General features: G+C 40.1%; 1 protein-coding gene across 1 annotated transcript in view; it reads right to left on the bottom strand.

The window, feature by feature from the left end:
• B3GLCT (beta 3-glucosyltransferase) overlaps window positions 1-20,912 on the bottom strand; it is a 61,446-nt gene extending 40,534 nt beyond the window's left edge. Inside the window, exons 1-4 of the mRNA XM_082333637.1 lie at window positions 20,798-20,912; window positions 12,527-12,588; window positions 9,907-9,946; window positions 1,932-2,041 (exon numbers count right to left, since the gene is read on the bottom strand). Of these exons, the coding sequence (XP_082189763.1) occupies window positions 1,932-2,041; window positions 9,907-9,946; window positions 12,527-12,588; window positions 20,798-20,885 (300 nt within the window). The 5' untranslated portion in view covers window positions 20,886-20,912. The remainder of the gene's footprint in view (window positions 1-1,931; window positions 2,042-9,906; window positions 9,947-12,526; window positions 12,589-20,797) is intronic.
• Window positions 20,913-24,761: the final 3,849 nt, after the last annotated feature.

The raw sequence follows: 24,761 nt of genomic DNA, 5'->3' as shown, positions 1-24,761 counted from the left end.
TGGCTTCCACTTCTCATTTTACAAGAGGAAAATAATAATTAATGAATCCTTATGGACTAAACATCTATCATTTGGTCTTGTGACAACAGGCAAGTGAACCTGATGATTCAGTTGATCCAGTCCTTTGTTTCTATACAGCAGTTGTCTTTTAAAACGCAAGGATTTAACTTCCTTTGCCTGAAAGTAATAATTTCATATGTATTCTTTTAATGAAAAATGAGAACTTCAAATGTTGATGTGCAGAATTTAAGACACCTTCTGTCTCTTTTCCGTAATTAGTATTATTGGGTCATGCCTCACAGTGGCCTGCAGTGGAACTGTGAGCTGACAAAAAACAACCAAGACATGCCACGTACATGCTGGCTATGCTCATTTTTTTCCTGTACATTGATGGCTTTCACCTTTTCCCAGATTTCAGGTACGAGATTTTTGGTGTGATATATTTCCACCACTGCATCTCTAAGATGCCATGAATGCTGTCTAACACGTACCTCTTAATATTGGAAAAGCATCACCATTTCAGCATTCCAATAAAAGAATCTCCTTAATTAGATAATAAAGTTTTTAAAAAGCCAGTTCAGTTTGCTCAAGGCAAAAGTACTCACAGGTACAACTCTTTGATTACAAAAAAGACTTTACCTCTCCCATAAAACATGCATATATTCCTGCCTCACTGAAACTGTTTATACTTCCACTTAGTGATCTTTTCATCATTCATATTCTGCAACATCAATTACAGAACTCAACTAAAATCCTTGTTTTTAACAACTGAAGCCATAATCCTGTCTGCACACATTGTATCTGAACACTTGTCTCAATCCCAAAGAGGACTCTCAGAGAGCAGAACTCTGCAGAACAAAGGCTGTTCACATGATTGATTTCATTAAAGGATTAAAAATTGTGGTTAGAATGGATTTAATTACAACAGGTTTGATAAGCTTGGATAATGAAGCCTAAAACGTCCAGGAACCTAATTTAGGCACTCCAAGGCCAAGATAGATAAGACAATTTAAATCAGACTTCTTTTTCCTTTACAAGAGAACCGGGAGTTGAAAAATAGGTCCAATAGCCTCACAGCAAGCTATTTCATATCAGGGGATGTATGCCTCTCTTACTTTTTTCTTATTTTTATTAAAGACAAAAGAAAATACAGCATTGTTTATGTACCCTTAACTTTCAATGTAAGTCACTCAAAAACCTCTTCTTTCTAGACTAAAGCTTTACAAGTAAAATTTCATATTAGAGTGTTAAGCCAAAAGCAGACTTGTACAATGTGCAGCTCCCAGGCCAGCGTGGCTCACCAGCAAGTGAGAGGCAGAGTGCTCAGTCTGCAGTGGGGTGGCAGAGGAACAAGGAGTCATTAGGGAAGGTACTGCACCAGGGAGGGAGCTAATACCTACGTGGGCAAGAGTGCTGTGGAAGACTATTGTTGTAGGAAGTAGGGAATCCTGTCTCGGAATTTTAACGTACACATATATTGCTGCTCTACTGCCACAATGCTACGGTTGTGCAATGAAATTCTGACAAAATCTACATTACAGCATCTTCATTGGATGTAATAAAGTACTCACCTAAAGATTATTCTAAGTAGTGCTTAAATGATTATGTTTTTCACTTCATAAAGCAAGCATCTGACTTTTTCTTAAACGCACACTACAGTCTTTCTTGTTATCACTTTTACATCAAATGCCATCCAAACAAAAACCATTATTATACAAAAAGGTAGATAGTTCAAACTAAAAGTATTTGGTGATACATCATGGCATACAATCAATAAACACCCACTGAAATAGTTCTCTTATAAGCACACAGAAGAGAATTAATAAAATTAATAAAATGGATCCAAAAAAGGCACAATAGCAAACTATATTTTTAGTAAAATGCAGTAAAAACATACATAACAAGGTACAATCTATATTATCTAAACATACCTTTCCAAGATCTGCAGCCTGTTTTAAAATATCTCTTTTTAGATCTTCTGCTCTCTTGGAATGAAAAGAATTACTTTGACTCTGGATGATAAATACAATTTCTTTTAATTCTGTGAACCAGAAAATAACAAGATTTAAAGACAAAAGAAGTTATTTTCAGTTTTGCTCCAAAGCTACTGAGAACCCAGGTGTGGCAAGGGAATCTATTACATAGCAAGCTATTTCTTTAGTTATACAAACATTTCATGAAATAATAAAAAGGCATAATTTAACAGACAAAAAAATCCAAACCAGTCCTTTTTAGGCTTAACACATAAAAAGTATGACACGACTAGGAGAACTGCAGCAACAAAGAAACTTATGCCCACAGTTAACAGTAGCCACATTCATTAAGTTCCTTTTTCTCCAATACACCAGCACTCCTTATCACCAGAGTTAAAAGGTGTTAGTTATGGGCCAGAATCTCCCCTCACTAGGCAATGGATGAACATGAAATGGAAAATATGCTTCTTCAATAAAGAGCTAAAAACCCTACCCAGAAACAAACATCAGATGGAGAGAGACGCACATGAGAACAATGAGGTACAACTTTTATCTGGTAGGACAGCATCAACACCTCAAATGTGTTCTCACAGTGTTTAAAGGCACAATAGTTAAGAACTTTCAACACAAGAGGTGACTGTGAGAAATTTAAAAGAAAATAATGAAGTAGCTTTGCAAACATTTATGGACCCAAAAAAGCGCTTATTAAAAAATACAAGTAGGTAACAAAGGCTGATACCATGGAGAAGCTGATGATAGCCAAATTTTCTTGATGATAGTAGATAGAATAATCTCTCAGCACCTTGAAAGCTAAGAAAACCAGGCAGATTTGATCCCATTCAGAAGCAGAACACAGCAGAGGATGAGAAGATGAAAGGAAGAGGACAGATGCCCTTTCAAAAATTCTTAACAAGTTTGACCTATGCTGCATAGCCCACCCAAGACTGTAACGAAGTAGCAACGTATGAGATGAGGAGCCACTATATTGCAGTTTCTCTTTGGTTTGCCAGAAAAGGCTGAACTTTATAGATACTATGCAGAAAGTGTGCAGATGAGGACATCCAGGGTGCAACAACTTAAGAGGTGCAAGTGACTGACCAACTACTACCTAAGGAACAAAAAGACAGTAATGATGTTCAGTGTTCAAGGAGATAAGTAAGTCGACTGGTGGGGAGGGTGGACGGGGATTGAGAACTGCATTTAAGTTCAGTCACTCGAGGTGACAGTCAGATCAGGCGTAAGAGATAACAGATTCTAGTTAATTCAAGGAGACAGCACAGAAAAGGCTGCTGAGTTAATGTTTACAGATGACATCACTCCAAGACAAGACAGTACCAAAAGGAGAGAAATCAAAGATGAAGTCCCATGGGATCTGCACAGAATGTCAAAAAATGTGGAGAAGGAACAAAGTGCACACCAAAAAAAATATATAGGTAACAAAAAAGACATAGGAGTCGAATTTCAGAAAAGCAGAACTTCGAGACCACCATCATTAGCAACACTAGGAAAGCTGACAGAGAAATTAAAGATATAAAACCTCTAGGAGAGCTTTCTAAGAAGAGTTACTGGTATTCCAGCAAAACCAAACTTTCAATGAGATACAGGATACATGTCAAATTGAAGACAGTCCAGGATGAATGTTCAGTAGAGAAAATCCAGAGAGTCACAGCGGACTGAAAGCCGCCAGATTTTACTGCCAGCAATGTCTGTGTAAAGATAAACATCCCAAGGACAGAGCACCTTAGAGGAACCATGTGAAGCTTCGTGTCAGGCAACAGAGTATTTCAACACTTTTAATCTGCAGTTTCACTGAGGTATAAATTCAAGTTTTACTTCATGCAATATTTATTTTTAAAATGTATATTCTTGCATCGTAGACCAAGTCAACCTAAAAGATCCTAGTTTCACATCAAGATCTTGACCTCTAGGTTAAAAACGCTAACTTGGCAAATAGAGTAGAATGAGTGAAGAACAGTAGAACAAAGATGGAGAATAAATGTCCAAAGAAGGAATGTAGTAGTCTCCAGGAAAAAGAGTAAAACTGAGCACATAATGAAGGACCACAAGAAAAACAGTGGCAACAAAAAGATCATTAACCCTAAATATCTTTCCTAAGATTATGAGAAGATTGCCATGACCAAGACCTGACCATCAATTACATTCCTTCGTTCCTCTGAAGAGTTACTTGTTAATTTAGACCTACGGCAGCTCAAAGCTGCAGTTAAATCTTTTTCTACTTTTCCCCTGATGTTCTTTTCCCTCAATTTATTAGCTTATTCACCAAGACAAACTCTGAAAATGTCAAATTGTGTGAGGTTTCTGGTGATAAAGTTGCGGAGATGGCATAAGCACTGACAGATATCAGTTCTCATTTCACATTTTTTCCCACGCAGCGTTCCTTCATGCTCTGACCCACCCAACAAACTGCTTAAAAAAACCATGCACACTAAAAATGTCTGAATAACAGCTATTTGCTATCTAGCAAGAAATTTGCTAGATTTCCTGTGCAAAAATTAAAATTAGTGCAAAAATTGAAACTAGTGCAAAAATTAAAACTACACTTCAGTGATGCTAGTGAGAGTCAAAGGGCTAAATCTACATGCGCAACACTGAAAATATCCCCAGAGATAAAAAGCAAAAACCATATTGCTTTACACAATTACTGTTTTAGTTATCAGTACATTTACAGATACACAAGCATCTAAATTACACTGTTTCACTTATGATACATTTAACAACAGCTGTGATATCCCACAATAGAATACTTTCTAGGAGTAATCTATTAACTACCTTGGTGTTACTGCTTTAATCCAATGGCAATAGTTTCCCCTGCTATAGACAATTTAAAATAGTTCATTAAGAGAAATATTTAGTGTATTAAAATGTCAAGAGAAAGTATGTATAATTTTAAACACCTAAATTGTTTCTCAAGTTGAGAAATAGTCAAGCAAGCAAGACAAAGAATGGAGTCTTTCGGAAGATTAATGTCCAAAAGAGCTACTGATATACTTTATTTCTCTTGTTGTCTTCTTTTCTCTTTTATTTCCCTAGCACATTTCCATATCTGGAAAATATCTTCAACAATCTCAAATGCTCATTGATTGGAAAGATACTGCAAGTTCACAGAAAAAAGAATATATATTGGGAAAAAAAAAAAAGGGGGGGGCAACAGGAATGCTGAAACTTCCTGAGTCTTATCACAACCATATCTCATTGCTAAACAGAATGGAGCCTTAAAAAAACTTTTAACAAGCCACTAACTGTAATGTACGTTTTAGCAACTATACAATGACCCTATGCAAAATACACCTCCTTAGGAGTTACCACTAAATCAGTTCAAAAGATGGCAGTGGGGAAATACTGCTATTTGGAAGATAAGCATTGCAGTATAACGACCAGCACTAATGAACTACTTATATGACTTTTTTTTTTTTTTTGCAAAGTTTATTGACCACAAAAGGCTGCTTAGTCAACTCAGAGCTACTGAAAAATTTAAGACAAACATTTCAGCCCGCCCCCCCCCCCCCCCCCAGTAAAAAAAGCTCCTAGAAGAACATAAGATGATAATGTTGCCTGCTAGCCTTCCTCTGGTAGCCAGAGGTTAAAGCATTCACCCAGGATGCAAAAACCCCAAGTTCTCATCTGTGAGGCAGTTTGGGCCTGAATGTAGGTCTTTAGCATTCCAAGCCAGTCTTAATTGTCAGGCCGCAAGTATATTCTGAGGCGGGTCTTCCCCATTCTCTCCTATTGTTCTAGAAATGGAGAAGAGTGAAAATGGCTCCTGAGATTCCTAATTACCTAACTCTCCTGAAACAGCGGGCATCTAGAACCATGCCTCTGACTCACTGAATGTTTAAACACATCAATAAAAAGGTAGAACAGGCATCCACAGAAAAGACAGAATTCAGTGATGATTTATATACTTCCTGGAGTATGTTTGACATGGTCCAAACCATTTCTGCAAAAATTACAATTATGACTTTAAAACAACTAGGATGCAGTCTAACCACCATCCTCTAATAGGTAAAAGAATGCCACTGACATCTTTGCAGCTCTGTCAATGGTGCTTAAATCTAGCTCCTCTTTTCTTTGGGTTTTTCTTTCCTAAGAAATGATGGCAATAAAATTAATTTGTTCAAGGCTAAATGGAATATTTGTACAATGAAAAGAGGGCTTTCATTCCAGTGAGAAAGTACCAAATGTCTCGTTATTTAGTCAGACAAAAACTAAACTGCAGAAGCACTGGTGCTTTAACTCACAAACCAGAAACTCTACTGTGTGGGTCAGAAAACTCAGCTTCTGATTTAGGTTTAAAAAAATTAGGCCACTTGCATATTCTATAGGCCTTCCCCTCCTTTTATACCAACGCTAGAATCAACCTGAAACTCCACATCAGGATCTTTTAGTTCTTATATTTTGAGCAAATTATTGTAGCCTAATATAAAGCTTCCACAGTTAAAAGCAGAAAGCGGAGACAAGTCTTTTCTCATGCCAAGAACCACAATTTGTACACGTGTTTATACAAAAGTTATTGGGATCTTTCTGGATTAAAGGCAGTGTATGCATACACATATATAGATAGATAGATACAGACACACAGTCTCATCTGTGTGTGCGTGCTTCTTTATTTATCATATATGCAATAAGTATCGTAATGACTGATTATCTGGTTATGGCCTGCAGCAGGAGAACTGAAAGCCATCCTAACTTCAAACACTCACTCTCAACGCAGTTTGATATTTCAGATATTTCTATTTCCTGAATTTTATTAAACTACTTGCCCTAGTAACATCCAAAAAACCCCTTTAAAATCAATTCCAAATGCACATTTTTAGTACACTTGTTTACTTCTTGAAATTAGAAATAATAGTATCCAAACTGCACACGCTTTCATAGTTTTGTTGTACATAAAGTATGTTGCTTACCACTTCAGAACTCATGACTTGTCTTAACACTTACTTAACCACCCCCCCCCAAAAAAAAAAAAAAAAAAAGGTTCATCACCTACGCATTTGCTCTGATACTAAAGGAAAAACGTATTTAAATCTTGCATGTTGTTCTCACCCTTCCACCCAAACTTCCCTCACTAATTCCTAGAGAGCCTAGATAAAATGCAGATCTAGGCCAGGCAGGATATTAAAAGGACATAACTGCAAAAAATACTTTTGATCCTTTCAGAATATTGCAGGTATTTGCAGATCAGAGGAAGTATAACATCACCATATTTGCAAGAATCAAATCCAACGAAAAAAAAGCCTCAAGACTACTTCATTCTTCTCTCATTTAACACAGACGTTAAAAAAAAAAAAAAAAAAAAAGAGAGAAAGAAATAACCCAAACCAAACACCCTCTCACCCTGCAGCCAAAAGCTAGTAGATACTCTTGTGGTGAAAGGAATATCTCCAGAGAGAATGACTCAACCTATGTTGGATCTCAGAGGGGCACTTCCAGAGGGTGACCATTTCCACAGACTGCAGAAGGAATCTAGAGAACTCATGCTCCAAAGCTCAGTGCTTCCTTGAGTTTCCAAAGAAGGTGAAATCATTGTACACTATCCTGAAACAGCCAGTGCCTCACTTCAAGAAGGAGATTTGCTTTTGCTATTCAAATATTCTAAAAGCTAAAAATACTGTTGGTCAGCAATATGGCCTACCATTTGGGGTCAAATACACCCATCAATAGAGTACCTATACATCCACCTGAAGGGCAAAACTTTTTGCCATGGCATGGCAATGATGACCCAACATTGGTAAGTCACGTCACTGATCTTTCGGCTGGATTATAACATATCCATGCATGAAACTCTGCACACCAGCCAATCCAGAAAGCTATCTCACATTCTGGGAAGACAAAGCAACCGTAAGAACATAATGTTCAGTCTTCTCTGTATTACACTTGCCTTCCCAGTGACTAGGATATCAAGATGTTGATGATAGCTGTCTTCAAAGGCTTGGCTAAGGACACTTAAAGAGATCCCTTAAAACTCTGAAATTAAAACTACAGATGGTAACTCCACTTCCTTCTTACAAAGGTACAGCTTATTTATAAAGAAGAAAGAATTTTCTTCTATAACAGTTTGAAAAAGAATGAAAAAAATCACAGGAACCAAGAACATCAAGAACTTCATTCTGTTTCAAGTCCTTCCTTGATTTTACCCACAGAAATGGGTTAAAAGAAACTTCTTAAAAAAAAAAAAATATTCTTTCTTAAGGAGAGGAAGAATCTCATTTAAAAAAAGATAGAGAACACAAGAAACGACATATTATGTCAGACCAATGGTCCATCTAGTCCAGTATATCGTCTTTAACAGTCGCAACAGGAAATACTATTTAGGGACACCACAAGACCTTCACTTTCTCCAGTGCTCCTCATACTCTAACAGCATCCACAGCTATTGCATTAGGAAATGCCAGAAGATACATTGCTGCCTATTTATCTCACCATATATTTATGGACTTGTCCCCTCTTGAAACTGCTGGTATGGTCTGCTTCCACTATCTCCTGTTAAGCAAGTTTCTAAATTTTGCTACCTGCTGCATAAAAGACTTTTGTCTGCTTTAAAGTGATCTCCTACTGAAACAAACAATAGATGACAGATGGTAGTTACATCACTAATGTACTATTGTAATGTTCCTAAATAGAACTTTCCTAAGCAAGGAGATTATATTAAGACTTACGAAAACTGAGCACTGTCAAAAGCCAAAAAAAAGTCTGTCAATGCCTCCCTGGGGGTTTTATGAAGTGAGACCCGGCAGGTCTGCTGGGAGTGATAAAAGCAGCACCCAGCATCTGGCTCTGCTATGAGATTCCACAGAAAGAGATGAAAGAGTACAAAGAGGAAATGGACTTTCACTGACACCAGCTAAGGATGGGTGAACAGGGAAACAGAGTAACAAAGCTCCTATAGAAAGGTCCTGACCTTTCAATGCTAAAACAGGACATTAATGGGACAATGGACTTAATTATCTTCCACAAAAGTGGTTATCTGTGTTAGGGACAGAGCTTGCAACTAAGCCCCAAAAAAGCCAACAAACAAAAAACAGATCTTCTCAGCACCGTTCAGAGTTCTGTTAGCAACTCCACTAAAAGCATGGTAAGCCTTGCCAGTGTTCAGCTTTGATGTCAGAATGAACTCACAACTACTCAGAAACTGCTGCAACAGAGACTTGGTCAAGCTGGTTCTTTTTAGAACAAGCAGACCCAAGTGCTCAGGGCTTAAAAGGGTGAGAAGTACCATAACAGTCCAGGCAGCTTTACGAATTGAACTGCTGTAGTATAGCAGAGGCAGCACTAGGTTACAGTGCAGAGATGGCAAGTCCTTATCTCAGGTCTGTAAACTTTTTGCTGGAAGGACATCAGACTTGTTTTCAGAAAAGGCAGAAGCTTGCAGAATTGTTATTCTCATAATTTATCTCACATGTCCAGTAAAAATGTATTTTACCACTCAGTATCCTATTAATGTTTAACATGTTTCTTTAATGCTTGTTTCCAGATATGACAAAGTTATTACAGGTTGTTACAAGTAATTTATAATAACCCTAGTCATTACATGAGAGCCTAACAGAATGGTAAAATTCAGTTTCATGTTAAATTTTTACAAGAACTGCTACTAAGTATCATGAAATTTGATTTTAAAATACTGTGTACTACAAAAAGCAATGCATCAGTTTCATAGCGCAAGTGCACATTTTCAGAAAAACACTTAACTACAATAATTGCTAATATGAACAAAGATCGAGAAGCTTCTGTTTGATGAGACTACATGAGGAACAAAAACAAAAAAACAAAGTATTTGGGAATTGGCAATTAACTGACAATGCTGTCGAGCATTTAGGCACTGTTAACACAGTCACTTTTCAAAGCATAACCATATTTTATTTATACTAAAAAAGCAGCCAAAAGTGAAAACAAATACAGACTACACAGTACTTACCTCTGCTTATTTTTCTATTTGTTCCACTTTTTTCAGACTTCTAGAAGAAAGGAGAAAAAGCAAAATAAGGATATACGCAAAAACTCAAATATTTCTATAGAGAGATAGAGGGAGTCAAAGCATTCATCAGACTGTAAATGCATACACAGAGGTTTTACCTTAAGAACTAATAAAAAAAAAACTAAAGTAAAAAGTTTTTCATGATTGAGAATTGAAACAGATATTCTACATGTTTGTATACTATCACTTAGACAATACAGTAAAAGAATAGAGAGAATGCTTTTCCATGACTCAATTTATACCAGAGCTCTTTAAGTTAATACTAATGATGTCTTTTTTTTTTTTTTTTTAATATGTATCTCCTGAGCACAAAGTTTGGAATATGGAACTCTATAATACAAACACACCTGTTCAGTGTGTAAAAAAAACCCAACACACTCATCTGATCCACTATCAAGCATCTACTGAAACACAATTCTTAAAAGACGACTCAAAAGCAATTTATATCAAGACAAATAAATATGAAGAGGTTGTTGTACATAACATGACTTCACTGGGATTTACTCAGGTATCACATACATTTGTGATGGAATTTTAACAGAGTGCTGAGGAACACACAACAGTGACATTGCATTTGCATCGTTAACCAGGAAACGAAGACACACACATAAAAATACCTTAGAGCATATTCAATTGCTTCTACCTAACAGAGGCTGGGTGGAAAGGTGTTGTTTAAGAACTGCTGACTGGTAGAGAGATAGGACTGGAGAAATAGCTCTGTGCTTCCTACAAAAATTGTAGGAAGGAAAACAGAGCCTTCATTTAATGCACAATTTCTCCCTGGTAACAGCACCTCAGTGCTTTGGTTTCTCCACATGTAAAATCAAGACCATCTTTACTAATTGCATACGGGTGTTGCAGGACTTATCTTGGTTCAAGTCTTTTAAGACCTTCAGATAGAAATGCCATAAAAGGCACCCCTCAGTAATAAGCTCATATATAGCTTTTCCTACCCTTGTGACTTAATTCCTATTTATAAACACATTTCCCTCCCCCCTTTTTTTTTTATAATATCATATCCATCTAATCCTTCTAGTCCTACTTGCCTCAGATGATCTCTCCCTCTGTCCGGGTCTGACTTTTACACTGAAATGCATAAGCTCCAAACTTCCTTGGTAGCCATCTGTAAAACCTTTTCAAGAATGACTGCATTGCATCCATGCTTACGACCCTTTTTTGTTGACTGGGTCAATAAAGTTTAAAAAAATTCTTATAAGACTAAGTTATTTTGATGACTATACACAGTACTGCCACCTTACTGCGCAAAATACACCACATTCTAAGTTAACCTATATCATAAACAACATGGGAAGATTAATTTTCTATGCAAACAAAAAAGTATGTGTTTTGTGGTACACAGTGATGAACAAGCTGTATTTTACAATTAACTTTATTATAACACAAAACAATTGTTGCCCGTTATATTCCTGTTAATGTGAAAAAAAAAAAAAAAACCACCAACAAAAGTATTTTGGCCTGAAGAGTTCTAGGAGGCACCTCTGACTTCATATGAGGGAAGGTTTTGAAACTCTAAAATAGTAGGAAAGCTTTCATAAACTATATCCTGCATATGAATGATATAATTAAACAGCTGGATTGAGACAGTAATGCAATTTGACAACCAGCAACTTGTAAGTAATGAAAACAGAACATTACCTAGTCTTCCAGATACACTGCAGCAGATCAGCAGTTTGCAATAAGGATCTTTTTCATTTATGAAAATTACTGTAGATATAGCAATCATCATCAAAACCAAAAATTACTTAGAAACACGTATCTCTCATCATACTTCTATTGCATTTGATGTGAGCTCACTAGATCTAAACGGCAGTTATAGATTCTAAGTCTTGATTCATTCCAGTACTTTTATTTGATTCTAGTCTGTTAATTTGAAATTTCATACGCAAGCTTTACTTGAGCCGTGACTTGGGTAGCAATATGTAATAATGCTAATTTAGCAGAGAGGCACCCATTTCCCTCTCAATGTATTATACATTTAACAAAACCAAGAAGAAAGGAAAACCTGTCTCTGAACTAATAAAGGTTATATACTCAAAAACTATTCTCAACAGCAGTAACACTATCAACTTGTAGAAGCTATGCAAAACCGCTAAGTTTTTTTTACTATAAGTTTCTAATGCACTCTTCAGCTGATCCTGGAAAAAAGAAAATAAATTTTTTCCTAAATTACAATTTTGTTCCACAACAAAACCCAAAAAACCTAATTCTCTTAATACAAATGTCAACAGAAGTCAGAAAATGCAGCATAACAAAGAAATCAAAAGTGCTAAGTATAAGTTTATTCTAGTAATTCTAAGAAACCATAGGATACATTAAGATAGTAGTAATACTAGAAGAGTAGTGCTACATGCAACTTGTGTCCCATTAGAGGTCTCTCATAGGCCACATAAAACAAAGGCACCATGTGACATTTAGTACCACTGAAGTCAGTGATCAAAATAATCCATGTCACAGATGTTAGGCTTTCTGCTCTGGTCTCTTCTAGATGATTTTATAATGTCTGTAAAACGTTCCTGCTCTGGCAATCAAAATTTATTACCTGCAGCACTGGTAGTTCAGTCTCATCTTCTGCACCTTCAGGAACTACACTTACAGCAAAAGCTGAAAGAAAAAGCAGACTTTTTTCATATTATAGGAGCTCATTTTCACGCTTGACAAAGTTCTGCAGCAAAAGAAAAAAAACAACATTTAGGTAGATTTTCACATTAAATGATACTATATTGGTAATAATCTTTATGAACATAAGACAGTCCGTTCTTACAGTATTTATACGTTTGCTGCCTGATAATTCTATTCCCATACACCGCTGAAAAGATCACTCTTTGATGTGAAGCCAATTTATCTTGGCTTCAAGGCAAATAAATCCCATTTAAAAAAAAAATCAAATCTGTTCAGTCCAGTAGTTCACTTGACAACAGCATAATGTGCTGTCTTATACATAAGAGACCTGCATTCCACTCTATCTTTAGGTTAAAGTTTGGATTACCAAAGCTTCACATGGAACCACAGAAACTGACAGCAGCTGACAGAAATTTCTATCAAACTTGAGGAGGACTGTCATACACTTTGAATGCCATCTTTGAGCAACAGCCAAACTTGTTAATGCATAAGAGACCCAAATAAACGTTTACAAAAAGAACAGAGATCCCGAAGAGCTAATTTGTACAGATCTAGCATTATCTTAAACCTTTTATACTGACACCACCCCATGCACACGCTTCTGGTTTGTATTAGAAAAATAATCATAAAAAAGGGTTCTGGGTTTTTGGCTTTGTTTTTTTGTTGTTGTTGCTGATATAGTCATCTAATCAATTTGTCTCAGCTTGCTCATTTGTAAAATCAGTTCCATTTAACATAAGAGAGCTTTGCTAAGATTCTTCGTAAGGAGTCTTTTTCTTAAACGCACTAAAGATATGAAAATGAAAGTAAATTGCTATAATTTGGAAGGAACTCAAGACACTACTCATCATGTTCAAATAGATGGTTTTCCTAAAAACTGGGGTGGAAAAAAAATCAACAGATACAAGTGGAGTGTCTCACTGCAAGTTTAAATTATTTATTGCTTGAAATTGATTTTGAAGTGAATTGCTAGCAACTGTCAATTCCTTTGAGATGCTAGAAACCTGGAATGTAGGAAAGCAAGAAGACAAGATTGTCCAAAGCCTGTGGTGCTCCATCTCTGATTACCTGTATCCCTATGTTCTTTCAACTGGAGACCAAATTTCATCAATTATGTTACATCCTTTGCTGACAGCATGTTCTGATCCTTTTCCTCCTTCTCTTCCAACATAACAGTACTTACAGCTCCAGATAAGGAACATCTTCCCCTACACAAACCAGATCCACATCTTCTACTTGACACAATCCTAATTACAAGATCAATACAAAACACCCTTATTCCGCAAAATGTACTAATTACGTAGAATTAACCTGAAGAAGTATCACCTCATAAATTCAGCTTATTCGCAAGACTGAATGCAAGCAGAATTTTCATGACTTTCAGTTTTTAATATGCAGCTGAGGAACGGCACACGAGACCTGAAAAAACTATGATTGACAAGAGATGCTGCCTCTCTCACCATAACATTCAATAACCCATGCCACACTGCTTCTAAGATTTATAAAATATTAATGTACATAATCCTTGAAACAAATCAAACAATACTCAGATAACCTGGAAAAGAAAGGCCTATTTCATACTATGCCTTTGAGAGCACAGATGATGCTCTTCAGGGAATCATTTTAATAACCTACTTCATCTTCGTATCACAGAACCACAGAATTGTTGAGGTTGGAAAGGACCCCTGAAGATCATCTAGTCCGACCCCACCCCAAAGCAGGATGCTCAGGACCTTGTCTAGCCAGGTTTTGAGTACTTCCTAAGACAGAGACTCCACAAACTCTCTGAGCAACCTCTTCCAGTGTTCAATCACTCTTAGAGTAAAAAAAAAAAATATTTCTCATGTTTAAACGGAATTTCCTGTATTTCAGTTTGTGCCAACTACCTCATGTCCTGTTAGGCACCACAGAGTCTGGCTCTGTCTTCTCTACAGCCCCCCATCAGGAATTTATACATGTTGGTAAGATTCTCCCTGAACCTTCTCTTCTCCAGGCTGAACAGCCCCAGCCCCTTCAGCCTCTCCTCTTGTGTCAGGTGCTCTGATCTATTCATAACCTTCATGGTCCTTTGCTGCGCTCACTCGAGTATGTCCACGTCTCTCCTGTACTGGGGAGCCCAGACCGGGACACAGCACCCCAGGTGTGTCTCACCAGTGCTGAGCAGAGAGGAAGGATCACCTCCCTTGAGCTGCTGGAAACACCCTTCCTAATGCAGCCCAGGAGGCTGCTGGCCATCTTTGTCACAATGGCACACTGCTGGTTCATGGTCAGCTTGTTGCCCACCAGGACCCCTAGGTCCTTCTCTGCAAAGCTGCTTTCCAGACAGTGTGCCCCCAGTGTTCACTGGTGCATGGGGTGACTCCTCGCCAGGTGCAGGACTTGGCATTTCCCTTCATCGAACTTGGTTTTCCAAGTTTCTTGTTTGCCCATTTCTCCAGCCCGCTCAGGTCCCTCTGAATGGCAGCATCAACCCCTCCTGCCCATTTTGTATCCTGTGCAAACTTGGTGAGGGTGCACTTTGTCCCATTGTCCAGGTCATTAATGAAGAGGCTAAACACTGCTGGAGCCATTATCAACCCCTGGAGTGCACCATGCCACTGATCAGAGCCCGTGAGCCCAGCAAGTCAGACAGTTTTCTATCCACCTCACTGTCCACATATCTAGCCCATACTTCATCAGTTTGTTTATCACATTACAGGAGCCAGTATTGAACTCCCTGCTAAAGCTGAGATAAACAACATCCACTGCTTTCCCCACATCCACAAAGCCAGTCATCTCATCACAGAAGTCTGAGTTGGTCAAGCATGATTGCCCCTTCATAAAACCATGCTGACTTCTCCCAATCACCTTCTTGTCCTTTGTATGTTTGTCTTGTCCTTCCTCGTTTGGCAATGGTATCCAGGATTATTTGCTCCAGCACCTTCCCAGTGATGAGGAGGTGATGCTGGCCAACCTATAGTTTCCCCAGATTCTCTTCCTTGCCCTCCTTGAAGACAGGGGTGACATTTGTTCTCTTCTTGTCTTCAGGAATATCCCCCAGTCACCACAACCTTTCAGAGATTATCCAGAGCAGCTTTACATTGACATCGTCAAGCTGTGTCAGCACTTGTGGGTGCCTCCCATCAGGTCCTGTGGACTTCTGTATGTCCAGTTTGTTTAAATGTTCCCAAAACTGGTCCTCCTCCGGTGAGAGTAACTCTTCGTTGCTCCAGACCTTCCCATGAGTTTCAGGGGCCTGGAATTGCTGAAGGCGAGTCTTACCAGTAGAGACTAAGGTAAAGAAGGTTTTGAGTTCCTCGCCCTCTTCCATGTCCTTCTTTTAACCAAGTCCCTCCCCCCATTCAGAAGCAGGCCCACATTTTCTCTAGTCTCCCTTTTGCTGCTGATACACCTATAGAAGACCTTTTTCTTGCCTTTCACAAGTTGAATCCCTCACCAGATTCAACTTCAGGTGGGCTCTGGCTTTCCTAACGGCATACCTGTACTCTCAGACCGTGTCTCCATATGACTCTTGGGGTGACCTAACCCTGTTTCCACCTCTTGTGTGCTTCCGTTTTATGTGCAAGTTTTGTTAGGAGCTCCTTGTTCATTTGTGTGGGCCTCCTGCCATCTTTGCTTGCCTTCCTGCATGTGGGGATGGACCATTCTTGAGGTTGTAGGAGGTGAACCTTGAAAATGAATCAGCTCTCCTGGACTATCTCCCATATCAATCTTTCTGCATTTTTGAGGACGGTGGTAGACCTAATATGCCTGGCTAAAAATTACTTTTGTTGCAGCTGCCCTGATGTACAGTGCAACACTCATCATTTATTAAACAAACCAATATCTGTGACAAACGTTCAAGTCTCTCTCTATACCATTATTCTTAGTCCCAGTGATTTCAGACATGCAGCCTCCCCTTCTTTTCCAACAAATAAACATATTAAAATGACTCGGTATCTTTTACATTAAATATTTCAGGAAGACTTTTTCCAGCTAATACATTTTAATGATAAGAAAAGAACTGTTCAGACTATTTTTAAACTACTGAAGAACCATTCACTAAGACTAGCAGACCCCTGAAGACACCACAAAAAAAGCCTCAAGAGTCTTCATCAACAGTAACCAAGCTTTTCACTCGGGCAGACTGTATGAATTTATTTTAGTAACAAATATGCCATGGCCGCTCTACAACCTTATTAGCAAATCTGTTATGCACACATAATTTGATACAAGTAAAGCAGTCTTCAGAAATAAACTGGGATGCACCTGGAGGGTAAATTCAAGTCTTACTAACATACGGCCAAGACTGTTCTGGCTAAGCAACCTGATCTCTCAGTCTGGAAATAAATATCCTCTTCTAAGGATTTACTGGGAAGAGAGCAGCATAAGAATAATGTGGTAAACCTAGCTGGCATACGACTTACCAACAATGGGGTCACAGGACAGGTAGGAAATACAGTGCCTGGGTGCAAGTGGACATCTCTAAGATTAATTCATCCACCCATAATTCACTCCCAAGAGGTTTCTGAAAAAGATGTGCCCAGGAGTGGACCACAGATAGAAAAATTCTAACTATACATGCAGCTCATGACCAGATAAGTTGTACAACACAGATAGAAACTGTAAACTCTCTGTGGCAAGGATATCTTTTTGTTGTGTTGTAAAGTACAAAGAAGGATGACCTATGTCTGGGAGCTATCGGATGCTACTATAACAAAACAGTAACTTTTCATGTCCAAACATCGTTATTAATTCAGACCACTGCAACAGATTTCTTTCAGTATAGAAGTCCCTAAGACACACATCAATCTCTGGAGCTCAAGGTACCTTTGCTAAATCCAGAATTTCCTCTAGTCCCTTTGAGTTTTTTGATGCAATGCAAGCATACCTCAGGTGGACCACTGACTTACCATAGAGCACAGAGAAAATATATTGCAAGAAGAAACTCATTAGCTGGTAAAGTGCAAACTGTGTAGGCGCCACAGTAACCAAAAAAGCTAGGGCGATTAACTGTACAATTTCTCGCAAACAAAGCTATCTAAAACAGAAAAAAACAGCAAGGCACTGTCTTAAACGCAACCTGTAATTTTATATTTGTCACTTCATTATTTAATGCATTGTGTACTTTGAAGTTTGTTAACACACGTAGCTATTTACATCATTTGGCACAAGCAGACAGAAGCTGAATGTGCCAATTGCCAGTCCTCCCCTCCTTTTGCTAAATGGTCAAGAACTGAGGATAAGTAAGAAAGGGAAAGAAATTTTAGAAAGACTTTAAAGCTCTTTATTTTCATCAATCTTTATTTCTTTTGAAAGCAGGACTAAAATCCACTAAAAACGCTAGACAATATTTTTGGATCCATTCAAAACCTGGAAATTTAATCTGAGAATGTACTATAACCAACTTCAGTTCCTATTTATTTTTCTTAAGTGTTCCATTATTTCCATTAAAATTTTGGTGAGTAAATAGGCTTGCTTATAACACTAGAAAGTAGAACTTAATCATTTATTTTCATTGTTCAGCAGCTGAAGTGCAGGAATATGTGCCAACAAACTATTAGGAAAATAGATGTAAATACTGTAGTATTAAAATACAATATACTGTATAAATATGTGTAATGATATAATACCACATTATAAATGTAGAAGTAATCCTTTCTTCACTATTACCCTTTCAAGTGTAAACAACTTCCAAACGTTTACAATTATATGTCCTTTAAGTGCAAAGGGTGTTAAAAACTGAGGAGTTAATTCTTTTGCTTTCACAGACAAAATCCATTCGAGGCAGAAAGGCAACACTTCTGTTACCTTCCTCTTTTACAGTCTGATTCAAGGCCGACTTGAATGACCCCCGAGTCACTCCAGTCACCTCACTGGACTGTGGGTCAGTTTAAATGAGCTACAAAAAAGTTATGATTCTGTGACTTATGTATGGCAAAACCATGACTAATAATAACCACTTCAAATAACGAAAGCCATTGATTACGTTGTACACAGTAGACAAAACAGTTGAAATAGCATTTCTTTATACTTCTAATTACAATTTAATGAAAGGCCTATTTTTGTTTTAGTTGGGGGTTGGTTGGGTTTCCTCCCCCTCCCAAGTTTTCAAAGAACATAAGATTCTATGGATTGACGTGATTCCAGAAAAAATCTGCACTGACGCTGTCAGTCAAAGAGACAGGATCTTCTATAATGAGACAGCCTGGGAGCGCTAGCAAGCAAAATAAATCAGCTTCATTTATTTATATGCAAGCTTTTATAATATTTCTTCATTGTTGCTACCCTATCAGCATCAAAGACCCTGGTCTAGCCAGGCAAGAGTGAAGACTTACAGATTTATCAACCCAAAATGGGGAGAGAGAACGGGGGAAGAGGAAGAGGAGGGGGTGATGCAAGCAAATTTCCAGCATTTCTCCCGCTTTTCATAAAATAAAAGCAACTCGTTTTATTTCTTTACTAGATTTCTTTAAGCTAATGGCACATATGGGAAGAAGGCAGCTGAAATCACCAGTGTGAGCCACTGAAACGTCTAAATGACTGCTGCATACACCAGTACCTTTATAAAAGCCGAGCAAAGAAAAACAGAGAAAAAGCATCATAATTATCCCTTCTGATTGTCTAGAAGTTAGACCAAACAAAATCATCTGAATATGTTTTGCCATTCTGCAAGCTGCCACCTGCAAGCTGGAATTTATGAAATGACTTAACGACTAACTGACAAGCTGTTTTCTTCTGTGAAATGCAATCCAAATTATTTCTGTTTTCCAAGAGAAAAGCTGATTGTTTTGCAAACTTACTATCCTGGCCATCTCAAAAGCATGGGAAATTTACGAAATAAAGGACTTTAATATAAAAGGATATTTAAAGAACTACAAGAAAGCCATGATACTGCAATAAGCTTCAGGTGAAAAAATTCTATACAAGCATTAATTGGGACCTACCAAACCAGATGTAGTCGCACAAACAAGAACCCAAGTTTTTCCATTTCTGCCTTCTACCTACATGTATGTATGTAAGTGTGTACAATAAATATACATACACGGACACGGAAAATTGAAGCTGCTGTTCTCTGACTGCAATTACAATCCCTTCGAGGTTGCAAGTGCTATAGTATCTCGCTGAAGCACTGGAGCAAAACTACTCACCCCAGCAAGAATGAAATACAGCTTTAGGAAGAGCTGTAGAATATTAGGACTCCTCCAAAAACCAAGCTGCGTAGGTGAAAAGTGTTTTACAGGAGAAAAAAGAAAATATCACAGTTTTACTTTGCTTAAAACAGGATCGATTTGTACCAAGTTTCCCCTGCAGGATTTTGATCCACAAGCCCTACTAGTGGAAGAGAATCAAATGCAAAGGCTCAGAACAAACTGACAAGCCTATGCTGACAGAGATGGAAACATTCAGGAACAGAAATAATGAGAAACAGAACAGATGCAAACATTTCTTACAGATGTAAACATTACTCTTACACTCACGGCAGCAGCTCCTAACTCCAAGAGCCTGTGGCGATCCCAGTGCTGACACACTGCTAACCCTTCTCTTTTAATCTTCCCCCACCTGCCTAGACACATTAAAAACGTCTCTAAAATATAAGACTATTTTTCCCCTATGCTGACAGGGTAACCAGGCGGCATTACCTTCCCACCTCCCCTCAGCGACACCCAGGCAGTAAGGCGCTATTTCAAACAGGAGCACGAGTGGCTTCGCGGTGGGTTTTAGCGAGTTTGTGCAAAGCAGATTTCCTCGACCGGAGCGGCTGGCCCGTCGGGACCGGCTGCCCGCCGGGGCTTTCCCCTGCCCCGCAGGGGCCCGGGGGGAGGCCCCCCCTCCTCCCCACACGCCGCCGCGGGGCCCCCGGGGCGGGAAACGGTCCCGGCGCTGGCCGGCACCGGCACCTCGGAGCCGGGGCCGCCGAGGGGAGCCGGGGCCGCCGAGGGGAGCCGGCGCTGCCCCGTCCGCGCTCCAGCCCAGCTCACCAACAAACTTCGGGGGAAGGGGCGCGTCCCGCCTCCCCGCCGCTTCCCCTCACGGGGCGGGCGGAGGGGCGAGGAAGCGGCGGCGGCGGCTCCGGCGCCCCCCCCCCCCCCAGCTCTCCAGCTCTGTCCCGTGCCCTCCTCCCCCTCATCCCCTCCGCGGAGGGGCCGAGCGTCCCGGATCTCCTCCCTTCACCCCGCCATGGCGTCCCGGCCCGGACCCGGCCACTCACCCCGGGTGCGGAGCGGCGGGAGAAGGAAGCAGAGGTGAGCGCACGCAGCGAAAAAGAGCCAGCGCTTGCAGCCGGGCTCCCGAGACATCTTGGCAAGGGCCGCCGAGCCGCACGGCGGCGGGGGGGGGGGGGGGGGGGGAGGAGGAGAGGGGCACGGTGCGCCCGCCTGCCCGCCTCTGCCGCAGGAGCGCGGGCGAGCGGCCTCCGGCTGGTGGCGGTGCCGCCGCCGTCCCGCCCTCCTCCCCTTCCCTCCCTCCCTCCCTCCCGGCAGGGCCGGGCGGCAGCGGCGGCAGCAGGGGGAGGCGGAGCGGCGGCCGCGGCGCCCTCTGGCGGGCGGCAGCGGGAGAGGCGGCGCCCCGCGGCCCGGCGGCGCCCCGCGGCCCCGCGCCTCCCGGCGGCTGCGGCCTCCCGCGGCGCCCAGCGGCGCTGCGGGCACCCGGCCGTCAGCGCCCCGGCACCCGCAGCTCCGGCAGCCCCGCGCACGGTCATGGAGTAAGGGCCCAACCCAAAATAATCCTGATAAGCGCAGCTCTCCATAACCACTACTGATCAGCCAGCATCTGCTACCAAAACCAATCATGTCTGTAGTTCTTAATGCTAAATTATTAACTCCGCAGAAAGTCCTCCAACGAGGTTTCTAGGTTGTCCAATTTAGACAAAAGGGTTTGGTTTTTTTTTTGGTTATTAGCTTCATCCTTCTCTAACAAACAAATTTAAATATCATCAGTCAACTGATACCCAGCACTCTGAGAGGAACCTGGTCCACAGTAACAAGCGGGCCAGTTCATCTCTAAAACAACCCTCACAAACCATTACCCCAAAAGAGCACGTTACACCTCCAGCCAGCCATTTCCTAACTACCTGTGTAACCGGGAGCGGAGACGCGGGGTGCGGGACAGAGCGCGGGCACGCCGCACGGGCAGGGCACAGCCTTGGCGCTGCGAACAACTCACCCACAGGCGGTTAAAGAAGCGCAGACCGGGAGCCCCACAAAACTGGTTTTGGGGATAACACAGAGGACAAAGAAGTAGTATCTAACATGCATTAATGTCACAATATACACACTAAATTTGGATGTAACAGAGCTGCAGACCAACAAAGAAAGATCAGGAGGGTAAAACCTTCTTAGCAAACAAAAAATGACCCCCCATGGATCCTGGAGCAAGGAAGAAGACACCATCCACACAAAGGTCAGATTTGTCGCAGTGAAGAGCCCCACATGCTGACAACTCGCTGTGACGCCCCCCCCACACCCCAGAATGAAACCGCCAACCTCCAGACCCAGGGGAGCCACAGAAGGGTGAGCAGGAATAGGAGGAGAAACCCAGCAGTGTGTATAAGATTTTCACTGCACTGTCATTCTTTCTTTTTCTGTAGCAATTAGATCTGTATTAATAATTATTAGATTCTTCACATTTCAACTGTAGTAACAAGAAATTCTTGGCTTTGCTTATATATAAGGCATGCTTCCTCTTTGCCTTTAAACATGATTTTGAGCTTAACACCTGGTGCTCCTAGGTAATGATTCCTTACACGCTGGGTACACATAGACACGAATTTCAGCCACGTCTATATGTACACATGTTCCCATCAAATACTTTCCAGGCAGACCCCTCGTACCAACCCAACCATTCATTATGCACTGATCTCACTGGAGATGAATGGTGCAACGGCCAGGTCAGCCATAAACTTCCCATATCTTTAATCCAGTAAGGCCAACAGCATGGGACCCAACTTGGACCTTCCCTCAAAACTCTGCAGCTTTTAGATCTACTCTCACTGCAAGTTCAGGCAAGCTCATCTATATCACTGTAACTTGGTAGGAGACTTCACACTTTCCTTTAAAACTATTGCAACAGAAATACTTTAGCCAGACTTCCTTGGGGTATTAGACTTGCTTTATGTATTTGCTACCTCCCCCTTATACTGCAGGGGGTTGAAGAGAGAGGGAATATGGGACGCAAGCGTGAGCAACCACAGCTTGTTATTTGCCTTGCAAAACAACTGCTTGTTGCTGACATTCTGGTTCACTAAACAAGTTATTGGCTTCAAGAATAAGAATTCCGATGCAAATGAAAAAGAAACTTTTATATTACATTTCTATCTCTGATTCTATGTGTGTGCTCATTACCAGAAAAAGAAGTGGTAAGTTATCCTTCCATTTCTATACCTGTAACAACATAAAAGGCGTGAATCCTTCCGCTTAACACATATCTCTGCATTTGCTTGGTTTTCCTTTTAAGTTTCAGCAGCGTTTCCTGCCCTTTCTCCCATTTCTCTGTTCTGTGCTGGTTTCTGTAAGTATTCACGTCACAAAGATCATGCCCACAACAGCTGGGATAAACATAAGACTTTTCACTTTCAAGATGGTTAAGATAGACCCATGCTCAAATGTTTCCCCATGCAGCAAATCAGTAAGGAAAAAAAAAAAAAACCCACCTTTTGCTGAGATGTAATCAATGTTTTGGTTTCTCACAAATATAAGAGAAATCTCATTGTAACAACCTCCCTAGAAATACGGAACTCTACCATGAAACCTAATGTACTCCAACTGTTAAAAAAAATACCACTTATGTGTTTTAAATTTCATATTCAGGGCTAGAAGGAGGAAGGAGGAAATAACTCTTTCTTGAATTCTGCTCTACATACAAACTCAGATTGTGTTTGTTTGTTGTTCTAACTACCCTGCTGAGAATTTCCATCTCAGGAAGGACGAAAATAATGAACTTTCTGGTAAGGAACACAGAGGTTGAGAACACCACCAAGCTTCCTTTCCTTATAGTATTACATATATCTTACATTCATAAATAATACAAATGTAGCACTGTTGCTGTCCCACCTCTCAGATTAACAAGGGGGGCTGCAAATACAAAGAAAACCTGTCAGAAATATATACATAAAGTTATGCATATTAAATTTATTTTGTCCTGGTAGGATATCTTTTACAGATATTAAATACAATTAAACATTTTAAATTAATTATTCATCACATGTGAGAATTTTAGAAGGAAAAAAGAAAAAAAAAAACCAGCATTTTTTCCAGAATGAAAAGTAAACCTGGACTTTCTGGAAAAAGAGTAATTAAAATAATAAAGTAAATGACTATGTCCTTTGAAATATTTGTAATAGCATGTATGTTACAGCAATTTTGGATCTAAGTTACTACATTTTAGTTAATAACATTTAGTATTGTATCATAAATTGTGGGATTGTGAGGCCTGTAGAATTTCTGAGGTTGTTTTTTCTTATGGATTTGTGGAAGCTTTGCTGATTTACTTTGGCAAAGCTGTTTGATGCGAGAGACAAAGCAATGTTTCATCAACTGAAAATTGTCAGTGACTGGAATGAGGACTTTTCACCTATGGTTTTGGTCCTGAAAACACTTTATGTACATAAGCAGTTAAGAGATCAACAGGACCATTCACATGGTCAATTTAAGTCCTTACACCTTTTCATAGACCCAGTGTCACTATTTTCACATTTTTCATTAATCAAATGGCTACAAGAAATCAAAGAATCTGGAGCCCCAATGGAGAAATAAGCTTGAAGTTATGGCAAGTGTTTATATTTTACCAAGCATAAAGACGAACTTCCACAATATATACAAACCCTACTTGTATTCCAACTGTGCCATTTGGGCGAATGTGTTATTCACCCACCCCTTCACATAAACGAAGGGACAGCCAACCTTTCTAGCTCAGAACAAAATGCTAAGACTGCCCCGTCAGAGAAAAAGGGAACAGTGGGGGAAGTTCAGAGACAGATGACAACAGTGTCCGCTTGAGACTGGCCAGGCTGGCATGTTGCTCAAGGGTGGTTTGCCCTTGTGCACTGGCAACCCAGCAGCAATTCAGGATACTCTGTTGGCTCTGTCATCTCTTCCTATAGAAAGACTATAATATGCAAGGTCCTGCACCTGGGTCGGGGCAACCCCCACTTGTCAATACAGGCTGGGGGATGAAGG

Source organism: Platalea leucorodia (assembly GCF_965183815.1).
Source record: "Platalea leucorodia genome assembly, chromosome: 2".
Lineage (NCBI taxonomy): Eukaryota > Metazoa > Chordata > Aves > Pelecaniformes > Threskiornithidae > Platalea > Platalea leucorodia.
This window is presented reverse-complemented; position numbering and strand designations above follow the sequence as displayed.